This window comes from Giraffa tippelskirchi, chromosome 12, assembly GCF_054371585.1.
Source record: "Giraffa tippelskirchi isolate mGirTip1 chromosome 12, T2T-mGirTip1v1.2.pri, whole genome shotgun sequence".
In the NCBI taxonomy this organism is placed as follows: Eukaryota; Metazoa; Chordata; class Mammalia; order Artiodactyla; family Giraffidae; genus Giraffa; species Giraffa tippelskirchi.
In genome coordinates, this window is record NC_137286.1 from 57,543,856 (window position 1) to 57,563,753 (window position 19,898).

Sequence of the window (19,898 nt, forward strand, 5' to 3'; positions counted from 1 at the left end):
TGGGCTGTCGCGGCCCCTCGCCTTCGCCAGCTGGGTTTGTTAAAGCGACAGGCCCTACGCCGCGCCGGGGCTCCACCGGGCAGCGCACGGCGGCCGCGGGGGCCCTCGGCGTGCGCCTGGCGCCCGTGACAGCGGCGCCGTTCCGCTTGGGACCCCGGCTCCGGGCCGCTGCCGACCGCCTCGGCGCGGCTGCGTCGCCCGGTAGGATGGGCGGCGAGGCGGGGTCCGCGGCGGCGGCGGCGGGCTCCGAGGGCCGCGTGAAGAGCCTGGGTCTGGTGTTCGAGGACGAGCGCAAGGGCTGCTACTCGAGCGGCGAGACCGTGGCTGGACACGTGCTGCTGGAGGCGGCCGAGCCGGTGGCCCTGCGCGCGCTGCGCCTGGAGGCCCAGGGCCGCGCCACCGCCGCCTGGGGCCCGAGCGCCGGTGCCGCTGCCCCGGCGGCCGCCTCGGAGGTGGAGTACCTGAACGTGCGCCTCAGCCTGCGCGAGCCCCCGGCCGGTGAGCGCTGACCCCGGCCTGGGAGAGGGGACGGGGAAGGAGCGCTCCGAGGGACGCCCGCCGGCCAGAGGGTCGGGGGAGAGGTTTCCGGGGGGTGGGGTCCGCTCGCGGGGTGGCTCAGCATCCCTTTGGGGGCTGTGACGGGCGAGCAACAATGCCTGCGCCCCCCCACCCCCGACCTCGCAACCCCGGGGAGACGGTGCTGCTCTCCACTTGGCGTCCCGCCCCTGCCTCGCTAGGCGCTGAGCTGCACGGGGGTCCCAGGACCGTCTAGGCAGGCTGTGGGAGTGAGCCGTTGCCATGGGAACCAAGGATCTGGGGCTCTAGATCCTGTTCCTTGTGGCGTCAGGAATGGAGGGCAGAACCGGAGTCTGTCCTGACGAGTCTGGTGTATTACGGGCCTTCCCTTCACCAGCGTTCCCCCTGCCTCACCATCACCCCCCAGCTCGCATCCTTCTTGCTTCACGATGAGTTAGCAAAAAGCTCAAATCTTAGGAGGAGGGAAGTTGTTCCCTGAGCATTAGGAGTTCAAAGGAAGTGCTTTTTCACTTGATCCATCATCCTGGGAGTCCCCCTTTTGGGGAAAGGGTTAGTTCAAGAGTTCTACCTTTGTCTTTATCCTTCGCTTCTTTTTGTTTTCTTTGCATCTTCTTCTTTCGTTCCTTACACCCCCATAAACTTTGGGTGACAGTGGGATCTGGCCACTGAAAGAGTTTGTGGAGGAATGATGACCCTTCTTGTGAAGTCGTTAATAGTGTAGGATTTTCCAGAAGTACCCATGTGAGAATTCACAACATGGATTCCATCAGTGTTCTGTGCAGAAATAGATTCCCTTAAAATACCGGGGAGAGTAAGTCTTAGTCTTCTTTTAGTTGAGGAGCTACTTTAAACTGTTTTACCTTTCTGCCTCATCAGCTTCAGCATTTATCTGTAAAATGAAACAGTGATGTAGACTCTTCGTCCTTGAAGAGTAAAATGCAGTGGATCAATGTTTACCCTTTGCTGTGTATTATACAAAAAGCAATAGTAAATGCAGTTTTGCCTTGTCCTGCTATAGAACAGTAGACTGTTCACAGTTAAATCCTCAAGGTGTGTGAGAGTCAACTAATTCCAAAAACTTCAGTGAGGAAAGCGCATGTAAACCAAAGCCCTCTCTGGGATTAATAAATGCAGTATGTTAGATGACAGTTCTTTCGTGCTTTATGCCCTTTTATCAGTATGATTTCCAGAATCAACCCACACAGGCCTTCCCCAAAGGTAACAGATGACACAGATTTTCAAGATGGCCGACTGGAGTCAGCCATGGAAGGGCAATGGAAGAGGGAAGTAACTGGTTTTTGTCCACGGCTTTAGACTCTGTGTCTCTGTGTCCATAACTACTGAGTTTTTGTCCAGGACTTTGAACTGCCTGTATCTCTGTGCCCATAACTACTGAGTAAATAGATGTAAGATTAATAGAAGTTAGACCTGGGATTTGCAGTGGGAAGAACACTTCGGTAAAATCTGGACTATCAAATAGTGTTCTGATTCACAAGTCAGATTTTTTGTCATTCTGATGAAATAGAATGGCTCATTCTAGACAACCTGAAAACTCCTAGCTTGTTTTAGAACATACCGTAACAAACACTGGTGAAAAGTAAAATCATAAGTCTATTTTAGTTGACTTCATAGAGGAAAAAAAAAACAACCTCCTTATATCTATAGCCTGGGAGAAGTTAGCAACTTTATATAGCTGTAGATTCTTAGGTTTGTTTAATTTCAAAAATCTAGCTGAATTTCAGTCACCTGAAGAGATTTTTAGAAATCTAGGCTATAGGATGTGTTTTGAAAAAATCTACTGGATAATTTGTTAGCATTGTTAATCTAACTGCTTGCTGTCTTGGTGGTTGATTTTCTTCATATTTTCATCAGTATTGTTGGTAGTAAAACAAGACATATCAGAGAGGTGGTTTCACATGTTGGCGGCACACCAGGAGGATGACCTTGTGTACATTCCTCAACCTTTGAGCTCCAGGCTCTGCCTCTGTTGGTCCGGTAGCTCCTGGGTCTCACCAGTGCCCTGAATTATGAGCTTGGACTGAGGAACCATTAGTGAATGAAGCATCTTGTGACATTGTAGGTCTCATTGCATAAGGCAAAGATAATAAACCTTGAGAGCAGAAATGGACACATGATTCAGTTTATGGACCTTCTTAATTAAAAATTAATAAAGAAGAAAGTAAAGATTTTATCCCAGTGCTGTGCTGTGTGCTTAGTCACTCAGTCGTGTCCAACTCTTTGTGACCCCGTGGACGCATGGAGTGTGTCCTGCCTGGCTCCTCTGACCTTTGGAGATTCTCCAGGAAAGAATACTGGAATGGGTTGCCATTCCCTCCTCCAGGGGAATCTTCCCAACTCAGGATTCAACCCAGGTCTCCCGCATTGCGGGCAGATTGTTTACCGTCTGAGGCACCAGGAAAGTCCAAGAATACTGGAGTGGCTAGTCGATCCCTTCTCCAGTGGAACGTCCCAACCCAGGTATCGAACCAGGGTCTTCTGCATTGCAGATGGATTCTTTACCAGCTGAGCTACCCAACTGTCTGAACATTTTCTTTTCCTCCTCATGTTTTGAGGTGGTTCTGGTTCCTCTTTGTTTTTTCTCTGAAGAGAGAACTTCATCTCTCTGTTACCATCGTCCAGTGTCCTACACAACTCTGTTATTCACACTTGCCTGGCATGCCCTTCCGTTCACCTAATCATTGTCTCCATGCCAACTCCTTACATCAGCTGCCGAAATGGTTCTAAAGATGCTAGCCCCCCCTCCCCCAATAGACTCGGCATCCTAGGGTCATTACTTGAATGCAAGTGTCTGTAGCCATCTTTCCTCCCAAGGTCTATTTGGAGATTGAAGTTACTTAGTTTTGTATCAGATTTGTACCTGACGATTAATCACTGTAAATTTTGGACATAATGAAATCTACATCTTTAAACATTTTAAGTACTTTGTCATGTTCAGTTATCTGATGATTACAAATTGGAAGTTTAGCCCAGCTCTCAGGAGTATCGGATTCCTTGAGCCTAGTACTTCATAGTTACAGAGTGGAGAGGCTTTCCTGCCTTCTGGTGCTGCGGCTTGTAGGGTGACTCTGGACACACTTGAGCCCTGCGACTCACTGTCACTATCATTGAACATGTCATTTAACGTGTCCCTATGCCTCCAAGTTAACCACCTGTTGAGTATTTCTATTTGAATGATCATAAGTGGCAAATGCTGTTATGATTTTTTTTTTCCCCCAATGTATCACACATTGAAAATTGGAGATAGATTTAGGAGATTGAATGAGCCAATGATGCTTCCCCTTTTTCTAAAAGTACAAGGTTGAAAGTGAGAAGGACCTCCCTGGTGGCTCAGACGGTAAAGAATCTGCCTTCAATGCAGGAGGCCAGGGCTTGATCCCTGGGTCAGGAAGATCCCCTGGAGAAGGGGACGGCTATCCACTCCAGTATTCCTGCCTGGAGAATCCCGTGAACAGAAGCACCTGGCAGGCCACAGTCCATAGGGTGGCAGAGAGTCAGACATGACCGAGGGACTAACACTTTAACTTTCAAAAGTACAGGGTTGAAATATTAACTGAATTAATGAAGGTCTTAGACTATTAAGTCCTAAGACCTTATAACTATTTAAGTGAAAAATTACCCCATTTCACTAGTGATTTCTCTAGTCATGATTCCTCCCTGATAACCGGCCCTGTTGATTTGGCTAGTAAGTATTATACCCAATATTCAACACACCAAGGAAATTTTTCACCTCCTTTCCAGCTCTGCCCAAAGAGTATATAGTCTGATTTTTGTGGTATGCCTAAAATAAATAGATCTATTTTTTTTCTAAATTAGTTTTGGGTCCTATGTAATATTTGTATCTCAGGTTAGTATAGTAGTGTACTAACATACTCACACTAGTATACAAGTGGGGAAAATAAATGTTTGTGTGTATATAGGTAGGTATGGTTGTGTATACATACATATGTATGTGGGAGCTCTGGTACTTGATGGCAATTGTGTAGTTGGTCTATTTGCAGGTAGTATATATGTATATATACACGTATATGTGATTTGAAATTAATTGAACTTGGTAAAAGTTGATTCAAAATTTATCAGTAATTCTCTAAATCTCAGGTCAATGTACTTTTTGAAGCGTATTCAGTGGTACGGCCAGGAAAACCTCCCTTTAAAAAAAATTATGATTTACACTGAAAATTGTTGATCTAATATGAAACTTAAATAAAAATATATTGTCTTTTTTAGGGGAAGGCATCCTCTTACTACAGCCTGGAAAACATGAATTTCCATTTAGTTTTCAACTTCCATCTGAGTAAGTGAAACTGTGTAGCTTTGGGGGTTGTCTTTCCCTGGAACGTGTGTGTACACTGTATGGGTACTGAGTGCCTTCTAACACTCAGGTGTAAATATTTATCCTAACTAACTCCGGATGGACCCCACCCCCGTCACCTTTCTTTTTTTAAGCAAAACCGACACTTAATTTAAAGGGTTTCCCACATGGATCAGTGGTAAAGAATCTGCCTGCCAAGCAGAAAATGCAGGTTTGATCCCTGGGTGGGGAGGATCCTCTAGGGAAGGAAATGGCAACCCACTCCAGAAAATCCCATGCACGGAGGAGCCTGGCAGGTTACAGTCCATGGGGTCACACAGAGTCACAACTGAGCAACTAAACTACCACCACAACACTTGAAGAGCTTTTCCCCATTTTGTACTGAAAAAGAAACGTAAAAAATCACGTCTTCGGTCTCTTACAGACCTCTGGTAACCTCCTTCACCGGGAAATATGGAAGCATTCAGTACTGTGTGAGAGCGGTTTTGGAACGACCCCAGGCACCTGATCAGAGCGTTAAGCGGGAACTCCAGGTCGTCAGTCACATCGATGTCAACACACCAGCATTACTAGTACGTTCTTGGCCGTCCCTTCCCCCGGCCCCCTTCCTCTTCGCTCTCCGCCGTCATCCCTGCGTTCGGCAAGTCTAGTGGCCGCCCATCCTGTCACTTTCTGATGTAATCCTATAACCCATACGCATTCACTATAAATATGTGATTCTAAGTCGGGCAAATTACAAATTGTGTGCAGTAATATTCTTGATTGTGTCCCTGTTATTCAGGGCTGCTTTTGCCAAAAAGTTACATGGGCTCAAAATGCGTTAATAAGGCTTAATAATAATAATGCGTGCACACGGAGTCGTTACTTTTCCCAGAGCAGCCACAGCCACAGGGCTGTGGTATTCTAAACTCTTCCCTAATAGCAGGTTGAGGAACAGTAATTATGGAAGAGTACTAATCACGCTCAGCCTGTTATTGACGCTCAGGCCATTATGCTGTGTCTCCGTGCATTTTGCATGTCATTTTCTAACGCTAAGTGAGTGCGTGCAGCTGCTCTGGACTTCCTTTCACTTCTCATTTCCTTATGACAGAATTGGCTGCATTAAAGCATTGAACTTCTAATAATGACCAGAAATACTGTAGGCTGATAAGAAAGATCAGGCTGTAAGTAACAACAGAATAGGCAAGATGGGAGCTAATGAGGTAGATTCTTTTATCTAGACCCATATTATCAAAATAATATAAAATTATACCTTGTACTTTCATGATAGCTACTAAGGACCTAATGGTTCTTCATTTAAATATGAATGAGTGATTTTTTTTTTACTTAATAATTTTAACTTTCCATCATGATACTGATGTTGCAAAGATGTATTTTTAGTACTGGAGGTTTCCTTTTTCTAGCCAGTGTTTTTAAAGATCGGGGAAAAAAAAATATAGGAGTTAAAAGTTGTTTAATTCTTATGTTCACACAAAAATAAAATAGAATTTACTGTTATGGAATTATTCTGAAAATGTAACAGATAAGCCCTAACTACATGATCCCTTGCAGCCAAAATCATGCAATAGCCTGACCCAGCTTATAGCTGTGACTTACCACCTGTTCAATACCTATTTTGAAAATTGATGATGCTAATAACTGCCTTATGTTTTTAAAAACTACTTAGAATTGGGTGGTTAACTAATTCTAATTTATGTATGGGGCCATTGTGGCAAATAATTTAAAATTTATTTTTTTTACAAAAACAGATGCTAATTATCCTTTACTATCCTTCAACAATTAAAAAGCTGTATATTGCAACTTTGGGTTTTACAGTGAATTTTGGCTTGTGCCTCTTGTAAACTGAGTATTTTAAACCTTGTGTTGCTTTTTTTTTGCTGATATAGAATAGAAAGTTGGGGTGGTGAGTTCAATAATCCTTTTAGATCCATTACATTGGTGTGTTATTGTACTGCCACAACACAAAAGCCCCAAATCATTCTAAGTACACTTGAAATTTCTGCCTAATAATGCATTTGAAGTAAGGACAAAAGGCTGTTTGCTTATTCAACGTGTTAAACGCCAAGACAAATAGAACATTCTGATTATTGGTTTGTATGCCATCTCTCCTCCTGATCTACACCTAAAGTCTTTTTTTAGAAAACGTAGTTCTGTCATGTTAATAGGTACTGCTGCAGTTCGATTCTGATTGCTTTTTTAAAGGATGAAGTATCATTTCCCAGAAACACAATGAAAATATAGAATAAAATAAGATGCTGTCAGCTTAATTTGAATCTGAAAATTCACTTAGTTTTCCTGAAAAGAGAATGATTTTTAATGCTTTCTTTCAGTATGTTGCGTAAAATGTCACAGGAAGATAAAAAAGGTTGATTTGTTTTTTGGAAGACATTTCTTTACAACTATTTTATTTTAAAAAAATGACATAAGTTGTATGAATTTTCTAGATCAATTTAAGTAATTTTATTATTTGAACTTTTAAAGACCCCTGTATTGAAAACTCAAGAGAAAATGGTTGGCTGTTGGTTTTTCACTTCTGGTCCAGTCTCGCTGAGTGCCAAAATTGAAAGAAAGGGATACTGCAATGGTAAGCAAACTGTCCAAAATTCCAAATGCAAGATTCATTAATTAGCTAATTGGAAGTAATTTTTGATAGTCTGTTTTGTGATTAATGAAGTATATACTATTTTAAAACATGAGTAATACAATTTTCTGGTTCTAGTATAAATCATTGATATTTACATATTTGTAAATAGATGAGTAGATCCCAACGATCTTAATATTTCTGACTTCAGTCCTGGTATGTTCATAACTAAGACTAACACCGGAATGAGAAGATGCCAGCATTTATTGTAATGTTGCAGAAGCATATTCCAAGCAGTGTTGCTTGGAAGAGAGCTGTTGCTGTATGAAAATACTGTTGGACATTCTGCTCCGTGCTGGGAATTGTACATGCAGGGCTAAAATGTAGAGCATTGACACTCTTAACAGTCAGACTGATACCAGAACAGCCATCTGTGAAAGGCCCATTTCCATCCAGTGGATTTGGCCCTGCTCCAAGGTTCTGGCTTGTTGGAGACAGGGATGGTATGGGATAGTATGAAAGCGGATGTGTAATGTGGATGTGAAACTTGTTTATGCCATCCATTGCTTAACATCAGTTCCTAAAATGCAAACTTTGTTCTTTTTTTGGGCAGATTTTGTTAAGCATTGAAGAGTTTGGTACTTAAGATAGTACTAAATCATTCATTTGTATATCTTCTCTTAATTTTTATAGATCATGGTCATTTACAGATCTTTAGAACTGGTAGCCTAATATTGCTGCATTAGAAAAGTGAATCATGCAATAATTAGAAAACATTATCTGTACAAGCTGCAGTAAATTTTGTTTTATCAGACTCAGATTTGCAGGGTAAATTTTTCCATGAGGCTTCTCAATTTCTTAAAGTCACGTTGCCACATTTCAGCTTTGGGACGGCTCTGTTCCACTGTGGTGAGAACTTCCTGAAGAGTCTGAAGGTGTTTCTGTTTTCTTTTCAGGAGAAGCTATTCCGATCTATGCAGAAATAGAGAATTGTTCCTCCCGTCTGATTGTTCCCAAAGCTGCCATCTTCCAGACTCAGACATACCTGGCCAGTGGGAAGACAAAGACCGTGCGGCTCATGGTGGCCAACGTGCGCGGGAACCACATTGCCTCCGGGAGCACCGACACGTGGAATGGGAAGACCCTCAAGATCCCCCCCGTGACCCCGTCCATCCTGGACTGCTGCATCATCCGTGTGGACTACTCCTTAGCCGTGAGTGCGATGCTCGGGGAGGTTTGAGACACGCAGTGTGGAGCCATTCCCAGTGCTGTGCTACTGAGAGATGTCGTCTTATGTCAGTATTAAAACAAATTGTGAAACAGAGGATCGGCCTCTGTTTTTTCATCAAAAACTACCCCCTGAGGGGTTTAATTAAGATGGAAGAGCGAAGATGCCGTTGGGGCTGCTCGTTACGGCGCAGATGCCTCCTTAACTTCCTGTGGTTTTGTGTGAGGCGCGCTCTCACAGTGAGTGTGTTCAGGTCACGGTTCTCCAGCACAGAGCGTTCTCTGTTCATTCGGTTTGCACATTTTATTCTGTCAGGACAATTTGCGATTGTGTTGGGAATAGTAGCAGACAAAAGAAGCTTTTTTTATGAAAAATAATTGGGTTACTTACTCTGATGTTTAACTTATATTTGTGCCTCTCTCTCTTTTGTTGTTTTGGTTTTTGGCGTATTAGGTGTATATTCACATTCCTGGTGCTAAAAAGCTGATGCTTGAGCTGCCCTTAGTGATTGGCACAGTTCCATACAATGGTTTTGGCAGCAGAAACTCCAGCGTTGCCAGCCAGTTCATTATGGATATGAGCTGGTTGACACTGACTCTGCCGGAACAGCCCGAAGGTAAGATGTTTTGAGGTTCTTTCATGATGAAGTCACACGTACAGAGTACGTAAGAGCAGGACATGTGAGACGGGAAGTGCTCAGATGATGATCACTACTGCCACTGTGACTGTCCTCACTCTCCTTGTCACTAAAAATCAGCAAGCATTATTCTAGGCAGGGACTTAAGAGTTTAGCCTACCCAAGACACAGAATTCCCAATGGCAGTCTAGAAATACAATCCACATCTCTGACTCCTGTTTATAATAGCTAAATAATGAAAAATAATCAAGAGTATGGTTTGTTATGTATGTATTTTTTGTAGCCACATTTCATGATTTTTTTTTTTTTTTTTTACCTAGACTGTAATGTACACAACTCAAAAGAGTAGAATAGAATCAGTGTTAGTAGCACTTAATAAAAGCAGAATCTACTGAATATTTTTTGTTGTAATGGGCATAAAAGCTTCTGGGTTAGAGGGAAGAATACCATTTGTTTTATTTTCAAATTAAGATAAATTTCTTATTTTTATTAGAGTTCAGAAGACATTAATGTAATTAGTTTCTGCCTGGATTTCTTAGATCCAACTGCTTTTTTTGTTTTTTGGTTTTTTTCAGCACCACCAAATTATGCAGACGTGGTGTCGGAGGAAGAGTTCTCCAGACACGTTCCTCCTTACCCTCAGCCCCCTAATTGTGAGGGAGAGTCATGCTGTCCTATGTTTGCCTGCATCCAGGAATTCCGATTTCAGCCTCCGCCGCTTTATTCAGAGGTAAACACATTAAAAGAAAACTAGGCTTGTGTTGTTCTGTTTGTAAATAATCTTGTGTCCGTTGTTGAGTCCCAGTTATTAAAAGATACATACGACTTTTTTGATGATGATGATAGATCATCACTGGTCCATTTACCACATTTTGCAGTATTTTCTTGGTAATCTCTAGCATGCATGTAGAGTACCATGAATTGCCTTTAAGGACCTGAATACAGAGAACTTAATAGTATTCTTAGAACTTCTTTGGGACTTCTTAATAGTAGCTTTAAGCAGCTTGGCTCAGCTATCATCATGTAATTAGAAATAGATTCTGTGGTTGTGTTAAAGAACATTGCAGTAGTAATCTTGGTCTGCTCATTTTTGCAGGTTGATCCACATCCTAGTGACATAGAAGAGACCCAGCCTGTTTCCTTCATTCTTTGAACATGTTTCAGAAATCACTGTGTTCGTCATCAAATTAGAATGTTGGTTCTTTCCCCCTGCTCTTTTGGGGAATAGGGGGGGAAGATTAGCTTAAGAACATAACTAAACGTCAAGACCGAAGGTGGAAGAAATTAAAAAATATGCGACGAGAACTTTCCAGTGGGCCAGTTTGTGATGTGGTCTTGTGTCGCCTTTGAACAATGGGATGAAGATGTGAAAAGTCTCAGAATGTACTGAAAGTCCAGATGGTGATAGAGTAAGTTGAAGGGGTGCCTGTGCCAACCCAGGAGAAAGCTGCCTGTGAAGAGTGGAAACACTGTGAGCGTGTCTTTAGAAGGTTTCTCAAAGTGGAGCAACTGTGTCTTAAGCTTTGAGGCAATGTGGACACATTGGGAGGAGACTTGACTTTAGAGAGTGTAGCAGCACAAGTATGTGCGTGAACAGGACAGGGGCCCACTCTAAATACGAAGTGAGACCCTCCAGTGTCAGGGTCATCGTGATTTCTTACCATACTCGATAGGACTGAAGGTCCTTAAAAGAGTCCTTTTCTGAGGTCATGATCTTAGGAGGTACTAATGAAGTACAGTTTTCCCTCTTTTAGTGATAGTCTAAGAAGTAGTTTATGAATTGGCTCTACAGTATTATGAAACCAAGAATGACTTCCTTAAAAGGCTTGTCAGTTGAAAGGGGAAAGGTGAATTTCAACTTGACAACACATTTTGTTGAAGTTGCCACTTCTTAACCCCCTTTTAAGTCCTTTAGCAGGGTACATGTTTGATTTTCCTCATGTCTTAATTACCTAGGAGCATATTTATAAAAGGGTTAAAAAAAAAACAAAAAAACTTGTTTCCTTAGGATGCGTTGATAACTGCACAGTGGGGGAAAGAAGGCCTTTTCTTACCTACCTCTAACGATGTTGGCAGAATCAGATTCGGTTTAAAACTCCAGGCCTGAGAAGTCTTCTCTGGAGTTTCTGCTCATTTGCCTATAGCAGTCTTAGCTCTCCTATCCCCAAACCTGAAACTGGACTAAGGGCAAAACTTGTAAGGTCAGCATTAGATGAAAGTTAGTATGTGTATACCAAAGGGTATTTCAAGTTAATGTAAAATCAAGAAGGCAGAAATACCATTTTTTTTTAAATCATAAAGTTAATTTCTCCCAAGAGACATAAGTGTACTGATATGATGGCAGTCACTGTGTTGTCCATTGTTATTCCACTTCTTTAGTAATTCTCTTTAAACTGTGATTTTTTTTTATCGTTTTGGTGCAATATTTTATTATCCTTTAGCCTCAGGATATTCATACCAACAAGATTGTGTTGCTGCTAAAAGTCTGAGCAGTGTTTTTATGTTCCTCTCTCACCTCCTAGTCAGAGTCAAATGTTCACTTGTTTTTACTTTAATCTGTTGGTTTCATGAGCTGAGAGTATTTCTGGATGCTAAGTGGAAGGGAGGTAGGGATCCCCATGATAGAGATTTTGGACCAGCCCAGTACTTTGGTTTTCTCCACGTCCTAAGGGTTTGATCTAGAAACCCTGGTGCTTCCCATGCCAAATACTGTACTTCAGTCAACTGAATGATTAGCTTTTCTTTCGATCAGTACACTCAGTTAGAGAAGTCCTAAGGTTAAATTTTGTATGTAAAAATTAGATGGATATCTGATCAGGGATTTTTATACAAACATTAGGTAAATGTACAATTTTAATCCTTCTGGGCATACCTCTCTTCTCTGTAATCACGTAAGCATCTTAAGCTGTTCTTCCGTTGTAAGCCTCTTTGAAAATCACAGTGCAAACTGTTCTCCCAATAATTGCGGTACTGAAATTGTCATGAATCTTTCCTTTGGTTTTTTGATGATCTTTTATTTTGCTTTGTTTTTGTGTGTAAGTAGTTATGCGTTGTCTCAACAGTTTTATTTGTACTTTAAAAAAAAGATCATCTCCAGCTATTTCGTGACCTCTGAATTACAGTTTACATGTTTTGTCAAGACATTGTCAATTTCCATGATACCAAAACACAGTGAAGGAAACAACAAAATTGTACAGAGGAAGAGAAAATTGAATTATCTGACTGCAGGTAGAAAGGCAGCTGCTTACTAGAGTCTTCACTTGGATTGTCTTGCCACCTTTTTTAAAGAAATCATAAAGTGCACCCATCAAATTAAAACAGAGCTGATTTTCTAGCACTTATGAGAATAGCTAAAAGGTATGATTTGCCTTATTGAATTGATATTGGTATATCTGACCTTAAGCAGTAGGGTGAAACTGCATACCTTTTTATAATCAAGAAGTTATTTGACGAATGTAGAAGATTCTACATTGGAGTAGAGAACACTTGGGAATGACGATAAAAATTTAGCTGCTATTTGCTTGTTTATTCTCCTCTTGTTTCGTTTGCAAAGAAACCGTGGCCTTAGAATTTTCTTTTTGATGCAAAATTTTTGAAATTGAGAATGTGCATCTTCTGGCTCACAAAATTCTTCCATGGGCAGAAATTTCATGTTTTTGTTTTGCACAATAAGAAACTCAATAGGCAGGGGTTATGTTTTTGATAAGTTAACTATCAAAGCTTTTTATTTTTATTATAAAAATGTAACAATTTAACCCACAAGAAGAAAAAGTTATTGTATTTTGTACTCTTGTCTGAACCCCATGGGTTCCTTTTGTTAATAAAATGATTCCACTGACGCTGTGAGTTACTGGTCTTGTTTTGTTTTCGTAAGACTATGACTCAGATTGTTATAGACTTAAGGGAAATCAACACCATGATACAGAATGCTGCTGCTCAGATTGGTCTGTAGATGTGTGCTGTCATCAGGCCAGACACAACCCTGGTGCATTCTGAGCCTGTTTCTGTGATGTCCTCAGTTTCCCCAAAGGGTCATCAGTTTTTAGTATTCCAGGAAAAAGAGTAGTTGATGTGAAAGATTAAGCTTAAGCTATATTGGTCATTGAGAGAGCATTATCTCCATTTATTCTCAAACGATAATGACTATTTCTTTTAAGTTTCCTGAGTTGTCATGTTTGTTTGGCCAGAATCTTTCCAGGATTAATTTAGTAGGTCTGGTGGCAGACCTGCTAGGTAGGTCTAAGTAGCCTCCTCTCTCCACATACATACTCAAATGGACAGAAGTCATACATTTTGTACAGGGAATATGAAACAATATGTCATCTCAGAAAACTACCTTGACCCTCTGTCCTGGAAAATTATAAACCTTAGCTAAGTGGTAAACATAAACCCAGATAATTTACTCTCCAAGTGTTTATAATGTGTGAGATGATGTTAAATGAGTCTCTTCTGCATCCACATTTGCAGTCAGTCATAAATTGAGAAGTTTGTCTCATCAGTAAATATTGAAGAAAAATTTATAAGATCACCATTAAAGCTTCTGTGGTTTATTTTGTAAAGTTGTGGGTTATAAATTTAGAACTAGGCAGGGCATTGCAGTCTAGGACATAACCTTCAGATGAAAAATGGGGATACCAAAACCCAAAGGTGTAATCTGAAAATTTGGCCTACATTCTCTATAAGATTCCTGCTCAGTCTTAAAACTTACTGATTCTACAAGTTTAATAGAAGTTATGGAAACAGCAGTTGCTTTAAATTACAGTTTAAGAGTTACAGACCTGGGTACTACTAAGTATATACTAAATGAGGAGTCTCAGCATTTATATCTTAAAACCCTGTGTCCTGAAAGGATACCAGTCTTCAACTAAATTGCTTCTTAAGTTCTTTTGATTGGTAGCTGGAATCCTTTCTTCAGCAGAGGCATTTGAGTCTAACTTTATAATTTGAAATAATTACAGGCTCACAAAAAGTTACATTAACACTCCAGAGAGATCCTGTGTGCCTATCACCCAGGCTCCCCTACCCGTAACTATAACCTTATCAGGAAATTGACATTAACAGTAATTGACGATTCGAGTTCAGGCCGCCTTTGGATTTTACCAGTTTTTGAATGCACTCATTGTTCTCCTGCAGGTATGTCTGCATATATATTCTTGGTTTGTATATAATTCTGTGTTGAGGTTTATATTACAAATCAAGATAAAGAACTTCCATCACCACAAGGAAATTCCCTTGGGCTGCCCTAAGGCACTCACACCCTCTGCTTCCCTAATCCCTCACTGTTCTCCATCTCTGTCATTTTATCAGTTTGAGAATGCTTAGCTTAGATATGTACATTTTGCAACTGCCTTTTCCACTCAGCATAACACCCTGAGGATCCATACAAGTTGTACATACTCACATGGAGAATTCTTTCCTTTGTGTTGCAGCAACCTACAAAATTTCAAAAGAAACAAATTGGCTGTTACTTAAAATGTCATCTTGCAATTTTCAAAGAAAGTATGTAGCACATATGTGCACAGGCTACCTTTGTAAATATTTTGGTTTAACATTTGAGAGCTACCTTTTATGCAGAAAATACATAAGTGCAGCTTTCCACAAACTTAGGGACTCAGCTTGCCAAAATCCATGAAGTCTGTGAACATAAATACAAAAACACAAGGGCATCAACTGCCCTTGATTTATTAATATTTCCCTGGTACCGCTCTTGGGGCTTCCCAGGAGGCACTAATGATAAAAAAAAACCTGCCTGTCAATGCACGAGGCTCAAGAGATGTGGGTTCAATCCCTGGGTCTGGAAGATTCCTGAAGAGGAAATGGCGACCCACTCCAGGATTCTTGTCCAGAGAATGCTGTGGACAGAGGAGCTTGGCAGGTTACACAGTCCATGTGTCTGCAAAGAGTCAGACATGACTGAGCACATAACACCTCTCTTGGGGCTTCCCTGATGGCTTAGTGGTAAAGAATCCGCCTGCCAATGCAGGAGACACGGGTTCGATCCCTGAGTCAGGAAGATCCCCTGGAGAAGGAAATGGCAACCCACTCTAGTATTTATGCCTGGGAAATCCCGTGGACAGAGGAGCCTGGTGGGCCACAGGGTCACACACAACTTAGCAACTGAACAACAACAAATACCTCTCTACAAGTCTTGTACTATCTAGGGGAAGACTTTCTTAAAAATTTACTTCCTGATACTATAGCCATTTCCCCACTGGGACCCCAGCCCTAGCCATTTTCCCACTGGGACCCCAGCCCCATATCTATTTGATGAGTAAAGGATATAAACTGTTCTAAACATGCTAATTTTACATATAGACACTCCTGATCATAGCATAAAAATGTCCATTTTTTTAATTTGGTCTTTTAGACACCAGAATCCATCTGAGACCACATGATAAGCATTTGGTATATGATAGCTTATTTGTATTATCTTTTACTGCAAATATTCAGTCTTGACTGGTTTATTGAGTTGATGCACATAAAGTATAAAGGTTTATGGTCTGTAGTTGCTGTGCTTAGCCCCTCAGTCATGTGTGACTCCTTGCGACCCCACATTCTGTAGCCGGCCAGGCTCCTCTGTCCATGGGATTCTCCAGGCAAGAATACTGGAGTGGGTTGCCATGCCCTCCTCCAGGGCATCTCCCAACCCAAAGATTGAACCCAGGTCTCCTGCACTGCGGGCGGATTCTTTACCTTCTGAGCCACCAGGAAAGCCCATATATATAAAGTGGTTTATGGTCTATAGTTAGCTTACTTCAAAATATGTTGTGTGTGCATGTGCGCATGCACGTGCACACACACACACACACAGACACACACACACTTTCTTACCTGGAAACTTCCCTCTGCAGGCAAGATAGCTATCAAGAATTATATTGTTTTTGTATCTGGGAACACAAGAAAGGACACATTACCATCACCAAATATCCCTCTACTAGAAGACAAAGGATTAGCCTTATTTTTGGTAGCTGATACTGGTGGGCAGTAAACAGATAAGAGTGAAGGAAGCTTTTAACTAAACAATTCCATATTTCATACACACCCTGTGTCACTACAGTTCAGAAAGTTGAAAGCAAAACCCTAAGACTGAGCCATAATAATCTCTGGCATAATTCTGAAGGATCCAGGAGCCCACGTGAGAACATGTAAGAAACTATACACAGAATATTCACTATCTGAGAGCCTTATGCAGATTCGTTTTAATAGTTTCAAGAGACCTGAGATTATGGAAAAACAGCTCAGGACTAAGTACTTTTACAATTGTTTCTCTTTCCTAAATTAAAACATAAGCACGTGTATGTGTATATGTCACGGAAGTACAATACCAAGCAAAAACCTAGTTTATCTTCTTGGGAAAGGATGAACACCAAGATTCCCTGTAAATCCCTTAAGAGAGCCTACTTCTACAATTGTGGTTTTAAAAGCAAATCAGTGTTTGTTATTCCATCCTCAAATGAACATATGGAACTTTAAGATTTTAATAAATGCAGAATTCTAGGTACTAAGCAACAAACACCTACGTTTATCTTATCTTACATAACAAAAAATCTCAGTAATGCTATCAAAAGATAGCTTATCTCAAACACAGAGGGCTGCAAACCCAACAGTTCTTCCTCTAAGAAAGTGGCAGTATCACTTCCAGTGAATGTGATGTTTTTAAGAAAATTAACTGCGTTGTACTTGAAACCATCTTAAAACAACCAGCTTCAGAATTGTCCTCCCAGAAATAAAACAAGAATGATCCCTGCTGCCAACAGGAAGATGTTTTAAATGATATCTGCATTGATCAGAGGGATTTCTGATGGGCTCAGATTTGTTTCCGATTGCAATACAGAAGTCTCATGGGGAAAACTGAGCCAATGGTAGCCGGGCAATCTACATATTAACCTTCTTTTAGATACCAGGTCTTTGACCTTTCAGCCTTGCCTGGCTGGTTCCAAGATAAACTGTCCCTCGGCAGGCTCCGAGGCAGATACTGGGGTCTGGGATGTCTCTCACTGCCCCAGTCTGCCTTGAGCCTGGTTTATCCCCTGGCTCTACAATCACCTCTTGCTGACCTTGTGGCTCACATGTAGTACTGGACTCGTGCTGGGAGGGAGCGCTTCCCCAGCCTGCAGAGCTGAGACCCAGACCTCAGTCCCATCACCAGGGAGAGGAAGGTACAAGAAATTCCTTCAACCCAGGGATAAAGCAGAAGTGGTTGCCATTAGCAGAAATGCGGGCTCCCTGTATCAGATAAGTTCACAGACAGGAAGTTGTCCCTTTTGGTGGTAGTTTTGGTTTGGGGTATGAGATTTTTTCCCCTGAATTTGGTGAAGGAAGGTTTTATCTCAGATGCTGCCCCTCCCACTAGCCAGAGCCTCAGTGCCCTGCCCTGAGGTTGCTAGTCCTCGTCCAGGGAGACCAGCTTGTCCTGTTGACCTGGGACTTTCCCCACGTGCCAGGACCCCTTCCATCTCAGACACAAGGGCACAGGGGGTCCCCTAGCCTTGCCGGGCTATTGGGGGGAACCCCGTGCTCCTGGACACACCACAGCACCCCCTCGTGTACCTCCAGCACCCAAACCCCCTCCTGTCACCCAGCAGCTCCCTGCAGCAGAGGGTCCTCCGCAGACACACAGGGCGAAGCAGCTCAGGACCTTTAAGCCTTTGGGTTTTGGACTGGGACCCCCGTGGAGGCCAGCCCAACAGCTGGTCCAGACTCCACCTCCTCGTTCTGCCGCAGAGGCCCCGGCCCGCCCGAGGCCGGCCTCTGGGCTCCCAGGGACCAGGGTCTGGACCTTGGGTCACATCTCTGCAGCCACTTCCTCCCAGGCTGTGAGCTTTGTGCACAGAAGCACATGGTCAGAGGCCACAGTGGTGCTCTTTCGGCTGACTTCTCCTTTTCTGTCTCTCTCTTTTCAAAGAAAGGAGAGCCTGATTTCCCAAGAGCTTTGGGGTCCCTTTCTTCCTCTTGCAGCAATCCCAACAGAGACCTGGGTCCAGGGTAAGCTGGCCCTTCTCACTGAGTAGCCACAATGCTGGGTAATTACTGGGATGAGCTGGGAAGCTGTTGCACAGGAGGAACCATAATTAAGTGCCATGGCATCACTGTGCCCACAGGATATCAGGATGGCATCTCTGCAACTTGACCCCCAGAGCCTACAACACAGTCTTCTCAGTATCTTTCTGGTGAAAAGTCTGTCTTTTGAGATCGGAATTTATGTTGTGTGACTGTCCAAAGACCATCCAGAAACCAGCCTGGAGTGTGAAAGTGAGTGATGGGCTCAGGGAGCACTGATTAAACCGGCTAGAGCAGAGGTGGGGGCAGCAGTCAGCAGGGTGCCCTTCCAGGCGTTGGCCAGTTGGCTCTGAAGAAAATGTTCAAATGTGGTACCAACTCATGCCTCCCCTACCTGGGTGTTCCCAGGTCCCATCCACCCACAGAGGAAAACTAAGTCTCATTGAAAATTTATTACCTCCACTTGCTCTTCAAAAACATTAGCTTCTTGCCAAGTCCTTCTCCTACTCCCAGGAATTTCCCAAAGTCCCCAGGATTAAGTCCATTCTCACAGCTCTGGTGTCACCTGGGATGCTCTGAAGGCTTCACAGACCCAGAATGAGGGAGGTTGATTTGTACCGAGTGGAGAAGAACCACTTCCGCTCTTTTGTAGTTTGTTTGGTAAGAATCCACCCCCTCAAAACAGATTCTTAGGCCCCAGTCTATGGCCGAGTTTCCATCAAGGCTGCAGTTCTAGTTTCCGATTTGTGTATTTCCCTCTTTGTGACCCCCTGATGTGTAAGCTTGGAACCAGGCTGCTGGCACGGGCGGGAGACCCATACTCCTCACCGCCTTGACCTCCTCTAAGACTAAAGCTCTGACTTGGGCCTCTCTTCCTGGGTGCCCTCTTACCCACGGGTGGCTCTTCCCTGCCCCCTCCCCCCCCAGAAGTTCCCTAACGGTCTCCCCGGAATGGCATCCAGTCTGGGTCCCTCCCTCTGCGCCGCAGTGGCCAGAGAGTCACAGAAAAGCAGGGGGAGCCAGACCGTGGCTGCAGGAGGGGCCTGACACCCGGCTCCCAGAGGGGCCGCCTGGCCCAGACTCACGGACACCAGCGGCCCCTTTCAATGAGAGACCGGGCAGAGGGACACATCAGACTATCTGCAGGTTCTCATGCATGCATCTATCTGGAAAAACCCAGAGCCCGCAGGTGCGCAGGGAACAGAGGACTGACGTGTCTTTTGGAGGAGGAAGTGTTTTTGAACACGTGGGTGACTACAGTGAGGGCAGGTCCAGCTGTCTCCAGGCCACTAAGGGAAAGCACAGGGCCGCATGCTGATCGGTTGTGAGCAGGAGTGAACCAGGCACAGACGGGCCCATGGGCTTGCTTCACACTTCATCTCGGTCCTCACTGCCGATTCCACGGTGCTGTGGGCTCAGAGGGAGCCCTCCAATTCCCAGCTTGGACAGAACCACGAGAAGAGTGTGGCACTTGTAGTAAATCTTGCTGATGCAACTTTCACCCTGTCTCCTTTTCACCTGTTTTGTTGGGGTTGAGGGCCTCAATTTCTCCAATGAGCGTCTCTTATAAAAGGCCTCCATTTGT

General features: G+C 43.2%; 2 protein-coding genes across 7 annotated transcripts in view; one reads left to right on the forward strand and one right to left on the reverse strand.

Moving 5' to 3' along the window:
* LOC145530254 (uncharacterized) overlaps positions 1-4,759 on the reverse strand; it is a 21,420-nt gene extending 16,661 nt beyond the window's left edge. For all 3 annotated transcript variants that reach the window (XR_014071604.1, XR_014071603.1, XM_081551230.1), the window contains exon 1: positions 462-4,759. Coding sequence is in view for 1 of the 3 variants with exons in the window: in XM_081551230.1 (XP_081407356.1) it covers positions 462-800 (339 nt within the window). In the remaining 2 variants the exon portion in view is untranslated. The remainder of the gene's footprint in view (positions 1-461) is intronic.
* Positions 33-13,152, forward strand: ARRDC4 (arrestin domain containing 4). 4 transcript variants are annotated; one of them, XM_081551228.1, is made up of 9 exons: positions 497-569; positions 1,716-1,824; positions 4,783-4,849; positions 5,292-5,439; positions 7,349-7,451; positions 8,405-8,661; positions 9,130-9,292; positions 9,889-10,043; positions 10,410-13,152. In XM_081551228.1, exons 2-9 carry the CDS (start codon positions 1,812-1,814, stop codon positions 10,464-10,466), a joined length of 963 nt encoding a protein of 320 aa, XP_081407354.1. In that variant the 5' UTR covers positions 497-569; positions 1,716-1,811; the 3' UTR covers positions 10,467-13,152. The 4 variants fall into 4 exon arrangements, with proteins under 4 accessions (XP_081407352.1, XP_081407354.1, XP_081407353.1 ...); XM_081551227.1 differs by lacking the exon at positions 497-569 and adding an exon at positions 855-1,086; XM_081551226.1 differs by lacking the exon at positions 1,716-1,824 and having other exon boundaries at positions 33-498.
* Positions 13,153-19,898: the final 6,746 nt, after the last annotated feature.